Source organism: Colias eurytheme, chromosome 4 (genome assembly GCF_061535395.1).
Source record: "Colias eurytheme isolate Ceu_HAF_F1 chromosome 4, ilColEury1 Martin Lab GWU primary, whole genome shotgun sequence".
Taxonomy (NCBI): domain Eukaryota; kingdom Metazoa; phylum Arthropoda; class Insecta; order Lepidoptera; family Pieridae; genus Colias; species Colias eurytheme.
This window is the reverse complement of record NC_142983.1, coordinates 9,635,780-9,651,894: the sequence shown is the minus strand read 5'-3', so window position 1 is coordinate 9,651,894 and position 16,115 is coordinate 9,635,780. Positions and strand designations below refer to the sequence as shown.

The window sequence follows — 16,115 nt, the reverse complement described above, 5'->3', positions numbered from 1 at the left end:
AACTTTGTTTATATAAGTAGGTTGCTATTCTTGAAAAAAGTGGCACGCTGGGTGAAACAAAAAATTTTATCATTCTCTCTCATTTCTTTACACAACACCGGCATAAGTTGCTCTTTTTCTTGTGTGAATGCGACATAAGATATCAATTTGTCTATTGGTTTCTCTGTCTACGCCTGTATGTTTTTTTATTCCTTTCACACCTAACTTGGCAAGTTGGTGTGAAAGGGATAAAAAAACACACCAACTTGCCAAGTTAGGTGTGAAAGGGATAAAAAAACATACAGGCGTCATTCAACGTCATATTTTCTTGTTACAAGTTAATGGTCATAGTGCAATCTCCAGTGTATTAGATATAAGCTTCTTGGTAATCACTAATCATAGACATCGTGGTAGCGACTACAATAAATTTACTAGGCGCGGCTATTTCACAATCTATATTTGTTAACTGTTAAATAAGTCATTGTTTGTTGCTGCTTCTTTTTATATATTCTATATTTATCTATAGGTACATATAAAATTGATTAAAGCATGTTTACATTAATTATTGACTCGTTTTATTTTATTAAATGCGTACAGTACGTTGCGCATGTACCTAATAAAACCTAAGAATAAAACGCACGCATGTGCACATGCGTGCGTTTATTACATGCCTGAAAATAATTAAGAAAATGGGCAATGGAAAGTATATACCACGCTATACATTTATTTCTATGTAGCGATATACCTGTATTTCATTCAGCAAACAAAACAAAAATATCTACAATTTGCTATACCTATATAGGTTGTATAAATAAAACAAGGTAAACATTTATAAAGTATTTAATTCGAACAAAGAACTTTACTAATCATATTAAATCTATTAATATATAAAATATAGAAACCCACCTGGGTTATTTTATGTAAATCAGGAATGATTTTTTTGTATATCCGTATATAGTACGAGCACATGAGTAGAAAGACGGAACAGAGACTAAGCTTCTTAAGAACGTACAAAATTGTTACCTATTTTGGTAGGGTTGTCACAATAGGTTAAGACAAATTAAACAAAACTACCTACCACAACCCAACCTAGGTATGTACACACTTACAATACATACATACATACTTACAAATGCTTAACTTGTAATAATAATGAAAGGTAAAAACACACCATGTACAATTCTCATTTTATTAAAAAAGGACCTAATAAAATAAACGCAAGTAGGTACTTATAGTCCATTGAATGAATCCCTCCAAGGGGGGTCTAGAGTGCGTGAGTTAGTAACGTAAGATGTTTCTTCGGAAACATGTCAAGAGTCCCTAGGTAATAAACATACTAAAACCCCGGGCCACTAGGAGGAGCCCCGGAGTGGGGGGAGGGGGGAAATGGGTCCATTTTTTCATTTTTCGCTTAAATCTCAAAAACGGTACATGTTAGAGAAAAACTTTCAAGGAAAAGTTGAAAGGCCATAAAATTATCTACAAGTTGTACCTGAATCATTTTTCCTATATCCTACCGTTTCTGAGTTATACGCAGTAAAACATGATTTTGGCTCAAACAATTTCCACATCAATCGATCAAAAAATATTTCTTTCTTCCAAAAAACTCAAATGTGCAACTTGTGACCAGCATTGATAGATTGCTCTTAATTAGTTCTATAACTGGTAAAATAAACACATTCCTCCATGGAAGCCTTTAGGAGGAATCGATTGTCAAAATATTATATTAGGGCAGTTTGAGTTACTGAACTTGATCTTTTTATTTTTTTCTTCCAAAAAACTCAAAAGTGCAACTTGTGACCGGTACAGATAGATTGCTCATAATTAGGTCTATCATTGCTAAAAATACCAGATTCCACCATGGAGGCGTTTACGGGGAATTGAATTTTATCAGGGTAACTAGTTACGATACATGAACTTTTTATTTTTTTTTCTTCCAAAAAGCTAAAAAATGCAACTTGTGACCGGTACAAATAGATTGCTCATAATTAGGTCTATCATTGATAAAAATACCAGATTCCACCATAGAGGCGTTTACGGGGAATTGAATTTTATTAGGGTAGTTAGTTAAAAAGTTCATGTATCGTAACTACCCTAATAAAATTAAATACCTCCTAAACGCCTCCATGGTGGAATCTGGTTTTTTTATCAATGATAGTCCTAATTATGAGCAATCTATCGGTACCGGTCACAAGTTGCACTTTTGAGTTTTTTTGGAAGAAAAAAAATAAAAAGTTCAAGTATCGTATCTACCCTAATAAAATTCAATTCCCCGTAAACGCCTCCGTGGTGGAATCTAGTATTTTTATCAATGATAGACCTTATTATGAGCAATCTATCTGTACCGGTCACAAGTTGCACTTTTGAGTTTTTTGGAAGAAAAAAATAAAAAGATAAAGTTCAGTAACTCAAACTACCCTAATATAGTATTTTGACAATCGATTCCTCCTAAAGGCTTCCATGGAGGAATGTGTTTATTTTACCAATTATAGACCTAATTAAGAGCAATCTATCAGTATCGGTCACAAGTTGCACTTTTGAGTTTTTTTGGAGAAAAAAAATAAAAAGTTCAAGTATCGTAACTACCTTAATAAAATTCAATTCCCCGTAAACGCCTCCGTGGTGGAATCTGGTATTTTTATCAATGATAGACCCAATTATGAGCAATCTATCTGTACTTGTCACAAGTTGCACTTTTGAGCTTTTTGGAAGAAAAAAATAAAAAGATCAAGTTCAGTAACTCAAACTACCATAATATAATATTTTGACAATCGATTCCTCCTAAAGGCTTCCATGGAGGAATCTGTTTATTTTACCAATTATAGACCTAATTAAGAGCAATCTATCAGTACCGGTCACAAGTTGCACATTTTAGTTTTTTGGAAGAAAGAAATATTTTTTGATCGATTGATGTGGAAATTGTTTGAGCCAAAATCATGTTTTACTGCGTATAACTCAGAAACGGTAGGATATAGGAAAAAATGATTCTGGTACAACTTGTAGATAATTTTATGGCCTTTCAACTTTTACTTGAAAGTTTTTCTCTAACATGTACCGTTTTTGAGATTTAAGCGAAAAATGAAAAAATGGACCCATTTCCCCCCTCCCCCCACTCCGGGGCTCCTCCTAGTGGCCCGGGGTTTTAGTATGTTTATTACCTAGGGACTCTTGACATGTTTCCGAAGAAACATCTTACGTTACTAACTCACGCACTCTAGAACTTTTTATTCAATGGACTATTACTTGAAAAAGTAATAATCAAAATATTTACTCACCTATTGTACTCCTTGAGATAGTTGAAGTATGATATATTTTTAGTTTTTCTACTATTATTCATACACACAGTACAATAAACAACCATTTTTGACAATGAAATATTACGTTTTATATTAAAATATTCAAACTTGCAAGTTGCAACTAATAAAACAAACAACGTGCGTCGTATCAACCCTGAGACTGTCCTCTGCCTGTGCAAGCGCAAACCGGTTTTTTCCAGAATCGCTGCGTACGCGACAAGCGGCCAGAGACACACACACATGGCCCCGCGTACTTGTAGTAGTGCAATCGATTCTCGCGTTTGTTTGAAGCTTAGTCTCTGTTCCGTCTTTCTACTCATGTGGTACGAGTACCGATAGGTCCTTATCGTATCGGTAAAAACGTGAAGACATCGCGAGTGAAACCTCAGCGCAAATTTATATTTAATCTTATTTAGCCTCTAGTACGAAAATAAACTTTTATATATACTTTATTTCAAACAGCAGAACAATAACGAGAAATGAGAATTCTTAGTAGCTATTTGCAAGCACGATATTAATGGACTTTTTCTTTATTCAATTTTCCATAACCCTTGAATCTTAAGACAGCATATACAATGATGCCTATGACTACAGAAATCATTAATATGAGGAATGCTATAACGTCTAGTAATGCGTATTGGTAGAAGGGGAGGTGTTTAGCTTCGGAGTAAAGCGGAGACTGGTGTCCCCAACGGGCTACTCGCTCCGTCCAAAAGACTGCCGTCTTCAGGGGAGATGATTCTCTGTCGTGCCACATTTTGGCCACTAGGCGAGCTCTTTCTTGCATTCTAGAACAAAAGGAATCAAATTTAGTCTAGTAACTATATGATTAAATTTTTCAGTAGGTAGCATAGATGATCGTAAAAAAGGGGCATATATTGCAATTACGTAACCTGGGAATACTTCAAGCAAAATAACAAAAAAAAAAAGAATTAAGGAAATCGGTTCAGCCGTTCTCAAGTTATGCGCTTGCCAACACATTTTTATATTATAAGAAGATATTATAGATTATGATAGCTCAGTCTATTTTAAACTCTATTAATTACAATGTAAAAACACAAATTAGCACCCCGGGCACAATTATCCAATTAAATTCTGGCTTATGGCAGTTTAATAATCATTTATCTAAGTTGTAAATCGACGGGTGCGCAATCACCCACCGAAATAAAATAAAAAGTTCAATGCAAGACATCCGGAAGTTTAATAATAAGATTTTATTATTATACAACCATTAAGGTTATCTAAAATAAAATCGTGAGGACAACAACGACCTTTAAAATTGCACATATGGTCTACCTAGTAAATTTTTAAGAATATCCTACCTTTCACCTAGCACCTTTTGCAAGGCTGTATCTAAGTCTTGTTCTGTGAGCTGTGGGAGGGGAATAACTTCGCCTACTCCCGCGGCTTTGATTGCTGCTGCATTGAGGCTTTGGTCCGCAAACACAGGAATGACGACCATTGGTTTCCCAGCTGATACCGCTTCTGTTGTTCCGAGCTTCCCGCCATGAGCTATTATGGCTTTCACTTTTGGGTGTTCTGTAAAAAGATAAAGGTCGAGCAAAACTATTTTTCGTAGTTAGTACAATTTTCCTGACTCAACGCTGTCGGCTGTGTTACGCTTGTTAACTTATCTGCTCTCGTATATTATAGCCTATAGGTAATGCTAATTGCTACTGGCATAATTCGTCCTTAAGTTTTCTGGAAATTAAGGCTACGATAATGCACAGTGGTAACATTTTTGCGGTTAAAGACCTGAATATTATAAAAATATAAGACAAAAAAAAAGAAACATTCAAGAGTGGTACTTAAGCAAGCAGGGCAACTTATTTTATTTTTATTTTATAAAATATTTAATATTGAGCTGCGTTTGATAAATTGTTTATCGATTGCATTCGATAAAGATGTAAGTATACAATAAGTACTCACGCAACAATTCGTTTTGAGGTAGCCATCTCACCCTTAAAATATTCTTCCCAACAGGAGTTCCTTCATCAGCACTGTCTGCATGCTTCCAAAGAACTCTTTCTTTCAATTTCGAAAGCGAGTTGAGAAATATATTTTGTCTATATTGAGATATTGATGTTGAACTTAATTGAGAGCCGAAACTTAACAATACAACACCATGTTCAGATTCGTTCAAGAATTTTTCGATGTACTGAAATATTTAATACCTACATTTAAAGATTTTGAAGAATTTGTGAGATGAGAAAATTTTGCTTGGCATATGATAATTCCAACTATAATGATAATTTCCAATATTTCTCTCATATTTTAAATTAACCATTACTTACTTTGGGCATCTGCTTTGTGGCCGGATTTGAAACATGAATTCCACCAATCTCTATCATTCCCGGCACGCTGGGATATACTCCATCAAGAACGTGATACGTATTTACTAATACTAACGATATGTTATTTGCAAGAACGCTCAAATCCGTTACTGTTTTAGCGAAATATCCTTCAATGACTGCTTGTTCCTTCCTGTATGCGTCCTGATAAATTTGTTTTATTAATACGTTCGCTATCATGTTTTCTAATCTTTGTAAGAAGGTCATTCTGTGAGTTAATTCTGATGTAACTACAGGAACATACGAGGGATTATCATCAGCTCCCACTCTTCCCGCGCTTCCCGGCAGCAGCGGGCATGATGACATTGCAATTATTGGCGCATTCACTCCATACACATCTAAAAGACCGAGTACACATTTGCTATTAAATATCTCAGTTATCACGACATCATATCGTTGTTTGAGAATTTCGTTAAAAGGTTGAAATTTCACCAACTTTTCACAAATTTCTACTGCTGTCTGAACCAAGTTAGTGTGTTGCTCATATTGGTTGATAACACTACCAATAACTGGTATTTTAGTAAACCAACTTGGAAATTCGAATGATCCTGCATGAAAAGATTCCAATCTTAATTCGGCAAGTTGTTGAAGATTTACTTCTTTATAATTACTCGTTCGGTTTTCTATTGGGAAAAAAGTAGCAACGGTAACATCGTGACCGCGTTCCGCGAGTTCTCTTAGTAGCGGATCGAACACCATTTGATGACTTTTTCCCGGATGCGGAAATAATCCCAAGATGCGTGCTGAGTACACATTGCTAAGAGAGAACGATATCACTATAAGCAAGACTAGTGTCCGAGGCATGCTGTACCTTAGTGTCTCAACTTAAGACTGAGGCGTGACGGCCGGCGGTCGTCCACTTCTATGAAATAAAACATTGAAGGTTGCAAGATGAATTTAGGGTCCCAGCTCACACATTGGAAAACCTTTTTTCCATGCACTGATTTAATTGCACTGTCACCACCGAATTCAGGTATTCAACAATTTAATGCACATTAAATATATATGGGAATATAACAATAGAACGGTTGCTGTTGAATATTTCTTTCTTATTACCTGACACCAAGCAAACCTATTTAAACACTTCTTCTCAAATCTTTTACTTTTTCGTTTGGCACGCGGCCATCGTACGGCATATTTAAAGCGATGATGCGTGAAACTTAGTTTTGGTTTAGAAGCTGTATTAACATATTACATATATATATATCTATTGTTCTAGTATATAAATATAATTTATATTACGTATATATAGGAACCTGGCTTTCAAAGATAATATCTCGTATCGCAACCATAATATCTAACGAACTATCAAGTATCTGCGATACTATCATTATTCTATATGGTTTTAAACTTGTAATACTTGCTCCTATGAGATTTTTTGCCAACGATACTAAACATTCATTTGATTAAACATATATATACGCCTTCTAGCCGGGTTTTACTAATCAAATCGACAAAACAGTGCTCCTTGAGCGTTTAAAGTAGTTCCTAATGTGTGGTTTAATCCTGACCACAACTAGAGCAACGAGTCCTTTTAGCAAAGAGTCATTTTGTTTTAAATACACTATTGGTAGGTACAGGTTTGGATAATTAAATAAAATTATTGCTTATAAAAATCGTATTTTTTCAAGTACAAGGATAATTTCTGCTTATGGGATTAATGACCCAGTATGTGAATTTGCGTCAACCCCATGACGCACATGACCACCACAGGTCCACGTCATGACTAGGAAAATTAGTAAGATCAAATTTTCCTAGTCATTTGACTATTGCAGACAATATTTTATAAATAATAAGAATGAAAGTGAAATTTATTATTTTATGGTATATACAATACCGTCACGTCATGGAGAGGCGACAATTTTGGTATATATTTTGAATCTTGCCAAAGAAGTTTCACTTCTGACACGTGGGCTCGGCACACACGCTCTTTATTATTTAATTTTCACATCACAGCCTTAATTCTAAATGTAGAAATAAAATGTTTAAGGTTTACACCAATCGATTTTATGCTGGTCAAAGGCATTTTATTGTGCCCTTTGATTTTATTATTGGCGTAACGTTTCCTTGCTTTTTTATCAGTTTTCGGCTTAGCTGTAATGATTGTGTTCTTAAATTTTGCTTCAAAAAATTAACGTTTTTGTTAGATGATATTTTAGGAAAGTGAATTTAGTGCTAAATCGCCTCTCACGGATTGCAGTTTCGCGTCCGCGTTAAAATGTAGAAGCCCTTCTGGCTAACATTGAGAAACACCACACAAAAAAAAGGATTGCAGTTTGAGCTTTGCTCTCTATCGGTAAGGACCAATGAAGGAAAAAGTACCTCAAAATTTCTTGGAGGTTTATGCGATAACTACTAGATACGATAGATTAGGTATAGGGCGTATTCAGAAAGAAAGCTTGAAACTTATAAGCGCTTATAAGCGCTTATCGGCGCTTATAAGCGCTGGTAACCCGCGCAGGAAAATATATGAACATGCGCTTATAAGCGCTGATCGGCGCCGACAAGTTTGTTGAAACTTGTTGAAACTTGTCGGCGCCTATCAGCGCTTATAAGCGCATGCTCATATATTTTCCTGCGCGGGTTACCAGCGCTTATAAGCGCCGATAAGCGCTTATAAGCGCTTATAAGTTTCAAGCTTTCTTTCTGAATACGCCCAGTATCTATTATTATATCCGTTTTGATTGGTCATTTGGGCATAAGTGCATAATGAATGCACTTAAGGGGGCGCATAAAGCAAAATAACCAATCTTCTATTAGATGATACGTGTAATATGCAAGACCAAATCTAAAAAATAAAATATATATCAAACTAGATGATATGTTCAACGATTCTGTTTAATCAAAAACATAAAATATTAAAATTTACTCGATAAAAAAAAATCACCAAGTTAGCTCTAATTTTCACACTTTTACGTTTTCTACTTGACATGGTAATACTTATTATGATTTTTTTTTCATAAACAATTATATTAAAACATTTGCAAGATATTTGTCAGAGCATTTTGTGTAATTACTTTTAGTTTTGGTTTTATCTGCGATAAACCACTTTTATCGTGACAAAATCAAACGTTTATCTCGAGAAAAAAAGAGCGCGAGAAAAATAGAAGATTGGTTATTTTGCTTTATGCGCCCCCTTAAAGATACGGTAATGTTTTATTCAGACGTTTTAGAATACCAAAGAATACGCGAATACGGTAATCGCCCGCGATTTGGTGGAATGCAGACCTTGGACCGAAACGATCGTAGTTTTTTTTCAGAATTTTACGGTAGGTACTTTCAAAATCTGTCTTTGCTTTAACGTCTTTGTACAAATAAAACATGAGACCCTTTGTGTGTAGGTATTGAACGTAAAATTCACTGACTTATTATATGGTTTGAAGTTGTTATTCAATATTTTCCATGTATATGTTACAGTATATTTATAATTGGATTTATTAATATCCTGCATATATATAGTAAATATCAGCAGAAAAGACTTATTAGTTTTAGACTTAATAGAAAGAAAGAGATTTTGTGTCGTGCCCATAGGTTATCCTCACAGCCTCATATAATCCTACTTGTAAGTAATATTATAATTTATGCGAAAGTTTGTGAGGATGTGTGTGTGTGTTTGTTACTCTTTCACGCAAATTCTATTGAACCGATAACAATTTAATTTAGCACATACACAGAGGGTAACTTGGTAGGTTTTATCCCGGAAATCCCACGGGAACGGGAACGGGTATAGGTACGGGTTTTCCTTTGAAAACGCGGGCGAAGCCGCGGGCGGAAACCTAGTGTATGATATTATATGTAAATCAAACCCTTGAAATAAGACGTTTTTACTTTTAAATAAGTAGGGTTGGTACCTTTAACTACTTACCTATATTGAGCTTACGGAAATTTTAAGCGCTCAGTAAGTATTTTATTTATAGACGTAGCAACGTAACAATTTATTTCTACAACGTATGTGCATAATAACAATAACCATGTTTTTAATTGAGCGTTTATTATAGTTTAAAATTTAAATAAATGATTACAGTGTGCAGTGTGCAGTTGTTGACTTATTCAAAAATTTATTAAACATATATTTTTATGCCAATTTACAAAATTACCTGCAGATATAAGATAAGTGGAATTATTATTATGAATGCAAGAGAGTAACATTGTCAGTTGTATACCTGCATCATCTAAAATATTATAATATTACACTAGGTACTATTTAGGTACTATTTTCATGTTTTTTAAACGAGTGTTTTTAACATTTTTGATACCAGCTGCTCCAACTCTTAGAAAATTTTTGATAATTTAATTTTTAATTTGTATGTAGGTACATGTAGTTACATTAAGTGTGATTGTGAATTGTGAGGAAAAATAAATAAATGATTTATACATATTTTATTTTCTTCCAACTTTTTCATGACACCACCGACATCGTAACAAAAATTATTACTGAAAAATTAAAATATTAAGGAAATCCACGCCAAGCTTTTCAAACGGCGCCAAGTGGCCGCTAAATGAATTTTTTTCATCAATCGATTTGTTGACTCTCAAAGTGCCCTCAACTTCGCTCCGGTAGGAATTGATGCTTGGCCCGCCTTGACTCATTTATATTATGTAGTAGCACAGACTACTATAGACAATATTATAATGTAGTAAGATATCACTATAATAAACTGTTAATTTTTACTATAACGTGTAGCCGTGGGTGTAAAGCTAGTACATATTATAATATTTTAATCACGGTTCATAATTTTATTATGTAGAATGTAGATATACACTTAAGTACTTATTTTTTAGACCAAATGAAAAACTGTTTTGAACCTGTTTGAATGTTGTATTTAATTTCAAGATACATATCCATTTCAATCCAAGGCTAACGAACCTTCGCTTGACAAAATATATAAAGAGCTTCGGTTAATCTTAAAAAGTTAAAATGATCTCAGACATCTCAGACTCTGGATAAGAAAAATAAATAAGTAGTCAAATGTAAGATAAAGAAAAAAGATAATATTATTAACCATTTTTTACCTTATAAAATTATCAGTCTAATAATAAAATTATTGTACATATTTTGATGCACTTTATCAGCAAGGAAGTAGGTACCTAGCACACATGCTTGTATTGTTTTAGTAAAGGAGAATGGGCATTTTACTATGGAAGCTGGGCCTGAACCCTTGAGTTGGACCAATACACATGAGATATTGTTTTTATAATAGATCATAACACATACATAACGGGAAAAATATATATAAAAAAATTATCAACGGGGTTTTTGTACAGTCACATCAAGTTTTATTTCTTTGTGTATAATATTTTTTACAATAAGTAACTGTTATAAGACAATGACAATATCTTTATGTTACTCCAATTCACTTTCACTTACAAATACGTACTAATATTAAGCCTTCTAATAACCGAAATACACTAATATTATGTTTTGTAACAGGTACCTATACCGTGTTTATTATAATTTAACGTAGTTGGACGTTTTTTGTGGTTAAACTCAGTCACTCCAGTGACATTTAGATTATACTTACTTCACTCGAATTAAAAACACCGTTATTGTGCGCAAAATAATAGCCAAATAAATAAAACTTTTTGCCTTGACTGTACAAGAACCCGGTTGATTTATTTTTTTATTTTATTTTTTTCGTAAGGTATGTGTAATGATCTATCACAAAAACAATATTTCGTGTATATTGGTCTTAGCCCAAGTTTCAGGCCCAATTTGCCCATTCTCCTTTACGTACATTTCTGTTGTTTTAAATTCTATATGAGTTTTAGGCACTACTTAGTATGTTATCTAGTGTTTAAACAGACTATATTATCTATCAGCACAAGGAAAGACAAATTTTAAAATATTGTTTCCGTCAGCTCTACTGTAGAAAAAAAATCCTTGAGAATCACAATTATTATTTAGGAGGCAAATTTACGTTTAAACTAAAATTTCGATTTGTAATACCTACCTACATAGTTAATATAGTTTGTATTTTTTTTGTATTAAAATAAACAGTGGTATCCGAAACTTCTGATAATTTGTCTGAATATAATATGTACATTACTTAAAAAAATGTAGATATTAATTTTTTGGGAGAAGGCTAATACAGATCGGCAGAATCCTCCACATAATTAATGAGATATCGGAAGTACATATTTGAGAATAAAAATCATCATAAATACAAAACAGTCAAGTTTAATTTAAATACAGTATTTAAGTATGTTTATTTACACGTCAGTATTAGGTATTGCAGTAGGTAGATACTAATATTATGTAGTTAGATAAGTTTTTAATTTAGAGATTCTTTTTCAATTTAAATTCAAATCAATCCGATGATACAAGCAGTAAACTGATTAATTGCAGAAAAAGAAATTAGTCATCTATATTCTATACTTATAATAAATCTGTAGAGAGGCCAATTCTGTACATGAAATATATTAAAAAAAAAACTATGAAGGGGTGATAAGGGATCGCTACTGATGCCAAAAATGCAATCAGTAAAATTTTTGTCTGTCTGTCTGTCTGTCTGTCTGTCTGTCTGTATATTCGTTATAGAAACAAAAACTACACGACAGATTTTAACGAAATTTGGCACAATTATTCTTCATACTCCTGGGCAGGTTATAGTAAAAGAATCATGTAAATCGGTGTAGAAACACCAAAGTTATACATGAAATACGCTATAAGTCATCGCGCGTGAATTACATGCCATAAGGATTATTTTTGTGTATCAGTTGCCGCGTTCGACGCGCTTCGCGGCGGGAGCTATAAAAAGGCGGCGGGTCCGCACCCGTTTCGCGTTGTCACGGCATCACGTGTGAACGGCTGAACCGATTTCGATAATTCTTTTCTATTATATTCCTTGAAGTACGTGGATGGTTCTTATGTAGAGAAAACGTAAATATGTACCACGGGCGAAGCCGGGGCGGACCGCTAGTGGAAAATAAAATTTTGTAACCTGATACGTCGTTAACAAGAAGAATTGGTTTATAAATTAAAAGCTTATCTAGGCAATTTTTAAAGGAACATTTTTCATTGATGTTCCGTTTTTGAAAAATTCTTTATTGCACACAAAAAGTTGGACTTTTTATAAGTTTCATCTAATACTAGCGGCCCGTCCCGGCTTCGCACGGGCATTAAATGTCTGTCTGTCTGTCTGTCTGTCTGTCTGTCTGTATGTGAAGGCATCACGGGAAAACTGACGGTTCGATTTCGATGAAACTTGGTATAATTATTATACCTTATTATCCTGGGCGTAAAATAGGATACTTTTTATCCTGGAAAAATACGTAGAAAAAAAATTAATCTTAATTCTTCAGTTTTATCCATAGACGTTGTTCTGTAGAGTGTAGAACCGCGAACACACGTTCCGTATTATTATAGGCCTAGCCGTATTTGGGTCCAATAGATATTTATAAGATGTCATTGTCAGAGTTACTCAAAATGGAGAAATAAACCATCCACGCGAAGACCGACATCCGCGCGGACGGAGTCGCGGGCGGAAGCTAGTTCTTTAATAATTCCTTACAAATCAATGAAACTTCATTATGGATATAAAACGTTGGTATGAAGCAACTATGAAGGTAGGTAGCAAGATTATTTTCTATTGGTTTTATTATTCAACATAATAATCATAATTTTATTATGACCCATTGCGTGTATATATTGAAAATAGTCATATAATCTACAGGCACTTTTCTTTATTTATTCTTCTGTTCATAAACCTAAGAAAAAGAATAACTGTATACACAATGATGCCTATAACTAGAGAAAGCAATATAACGAGGAATGCTAGAACATCAAGCAAAGCGTATTGATAGAAGGTGAGGTTTCTGGCTTCGGAGTAAAGCGGAGACTGGTGTCCCCAGCGGGCTACTCGCTCCGTCCAGTAGATTGCTGTCTGCAGGGGAGATGATTCTCTGTCGTGCCACATCTTGGACACGAGGCGCGCTCTTTCTTGCATTCTAAAAAATGTAATACCAATAATGTTCCTTGACTCTATATTTAGAAGATGGGTACAAATAAGTTCGTATTTCGTACAGTCGTACCGTATCCCTTTCTTTTTCCACGACCAATAAATATGTTTATCAAATTCACGACATTTTAAATTTTCTAATAAGTTTTATGACGTGTGGGTACTTTATACACGTGAAGACTTTTCCATTCACAATTCATTAACATTAGAAAATTAGAAGTAACTAACGAAAACTACAGAAATCAATTACTTAGATAATAATGTCATTCATATGGTATGAATTAATATCCGGTCTGTGTTTTAACAAGAAAATAAAAAAATTTCAAAGTTTTAAGCACGGAAACTTATAATTAGGATTTTATTTATACCATTAAGGTTATCTAAAATAGATTTTAAGTACAAGTACGACCTTAAGAAGTACACACGTGTTAAATTGATTGTTTAAACTGTAACCTACCTTTCACTGAGCACATTATGCAAGGCTGTGCCTAGGTTTTGTTTTGTGAGATGTGGCAGAGATAAAACTTCACCGATACCAGCAGCTTTGATCGCCTCTGCGTTGACTTTTTGTTCCGCAAACATGGGTATTACAATTATGGGCTTTCCAGCTGATACAGCCTCCGTTATACCCAGCTTGCCACCGTGGCACATGAGAACTTTTACTTTTGGATGCTCTGTAAAGAAAATAAGGCTCAGTGATCTAGGCTCTCTTAATTTTTGAAATAACTTTTGCTACAGCTTTAATTATTCTTTTTTACAAAGGATAAGATAACAAATTTCTGTCAAACACAAAAAGAATCACGTTAAACGGTTGAACTAAAAAAATCATTTTCGGGATGTCGCGACGGTTAAAAAATAAATTGAAATCGTAAACAACATCCTTGCAAGTTGCAACGCTATGGACTCTACCATCAACGGAAATTGAAAGAACCTATTTACTCACTCAATAAATCGTATTGATGGAGCCATCTTACTCTTAAAATATTCTTCCCAACAGGAGTTCCTTCATCCGCACTGTCTGCATGTTTCCAGAGGACTCTTTGTTTCAATTTCGAAAAAGCGCTAATGAATTCATTTTGTCTGTATTGAGATATCGATGTTGTTCTTAATTGCGAACCAAAGCTGAATAACACAACACCGTGTTCAGATTCGTTCAAGAATTTTTCGATGTGCTGAAATGTTAAACAAAATTGTTAATCACGTTCCTTATTCTTGGTACACTTACATTACATAACATTACATTTACATTACATTGGTATTATAAAAGTTATAGCATTATGAATGTCAAACAAACGGTTCATTAGGTAATAACGAATTAATAAGTATAAGTATAAATTAATTAGGCTAAAACGTTAATATAGAAATCACTCAAATACATAACTTATTGAATGTGTAATTTAACAACAATTTGAAAAAAAAAAAATACTTACAGCGGGTATCTTTTTAACGACCGGTTCTGAGATATGAATCCCACCAATTTCAATGATACCAGGCACACTGGGATACACCCCATCAAGAACATGGAAAGTGTTTATTAATATTAACGATATATTCTTTGAAAGAACGTGCAAATCTGATAGTCTTTTTTGGTAATGCCGTTCTAAGATTGCTCGTTCTTTTCTGCTTATTTCTTCATAATATTTCTTGAATAATAGATATGCAATCGTGTTATCCAAGCGTTGGAAAAATGACATTCTATGTGAATAAGCCGAAGTGATTCCTGGAACGAACGACGGATTATCATCTGCTCCCATTAATGCAGCATCTCCTGGCATCATTATACTCGATGACATCGCAATTATTGGCGCCTTTATTGCATAAACCTCTAATAGACCAAATACACATTTGCTGTTTAGGATCTCAGTTATTACGACGTCGTATTCTTTTTTCAGTGCTTCGTTGAAGGGTTGGAATTTTGTCAGCTTTTCGCAAATGTTCAGTGCTGCCTCTCCCAAGGCTGTATGTTGTTCATATTGGTCGATAATACTTCCAATAACAGGTATTTTCATGAACCACCTCGGAAATTCGTATGTTCCCACATCATAAGACTCCAATCTCAATTCAGCAAGTTCTTGAAGACTTACTTCTGTATAATTAGAAGGGGGGTTTTCTAATGGGAAGAAAGTTGCTACGGTAACATCGTGACCCCGTTCGGCGAGCTTTTTTAACAACGGATCAAATGCCATTTGATGACTTTTTCCTGGATGTGGAAATATTCCTAATATACGAGCTGAGTATACACTGTTAAGAGAGTACATTATTCCAAAAAACAGGGCCATAATTCTTAGCATGTTGAACCTAATTGTTTCAACTTCGTAATGAAGACAATACAATGTAGGGTCAACCGGGGCAAATGCAACTAAAAAATAACAAGTTTCAAGTTTGATCGGTTGCAGTTATCTCCTTTTATATTTGGTCATTTATTTGACCCATTTAGTGATTTTTGTATTTATTCAAGATTATCTTCAACCAATCAAGCAATACAGTAGTCTTATAAATAACTGGTAGTGAGAATATTTCCTAAAATTGGT

General features: G+C 34.1%; 2 protein-coding genes across 2 annotated transcripts; both read right to left on the bottom strand.

Annotated features, from left to right (window-relative positions):
* Nucleotides 1–3,622: 3,622 nt before the first annotated feature.
* LOC149909149 (UDP-glycosyltransferase UGT5-like) lies at nucleotides 3,623–6,762 on the bottom strand. The gene is made up of 4 exons (XM_090120243.1): nucleotides 5,570–6,762; nucleotides 5,205–5,433; nucleotides 4,598–4,814; nucleotides 3,623–4,063 (listed from the first exon to the last, which is right to left on the bottom strand). Exons 1-4 carry the CDS (start codon nucleotides 6,428–6,430, stop codon nucleotides 3,790–3,792), a joined length of 1,581 nt encoding a protein of 526 aa, XP_089976369.1. The 5' UTR covers nucleotides 6,431–6,762; the 3' UTR covers nucleotides 3,623–3,789.
* A 6,531-nt stretch (nucleotides 6,763–13,293) lies between these two features.
* Nucleotides 13,294–15,875, bottom strand: LOC149909148 (UDP-glycosyltransferase UGT5-like). The gene is made up of 4 exons (XM_090120279.1): nucleotides 15,015–15,875; nucleotides 14,528–14,756; nucleotides 14,042–14,258; nucleotides 13,294–13,573 (listed from the first exon to the last, which is right to left on the bottom strand). Exons 1-4 carry the CDS (start codon nucleotides 15,873–15,875, stop codon nucleotides 13,294–13,296), a joined length of 1,587 nt encoding a protein of 528 aa, XP_089976405.1.
* Nucleotides 15,876–16,115: the final 240 nt, after the last annotated feature.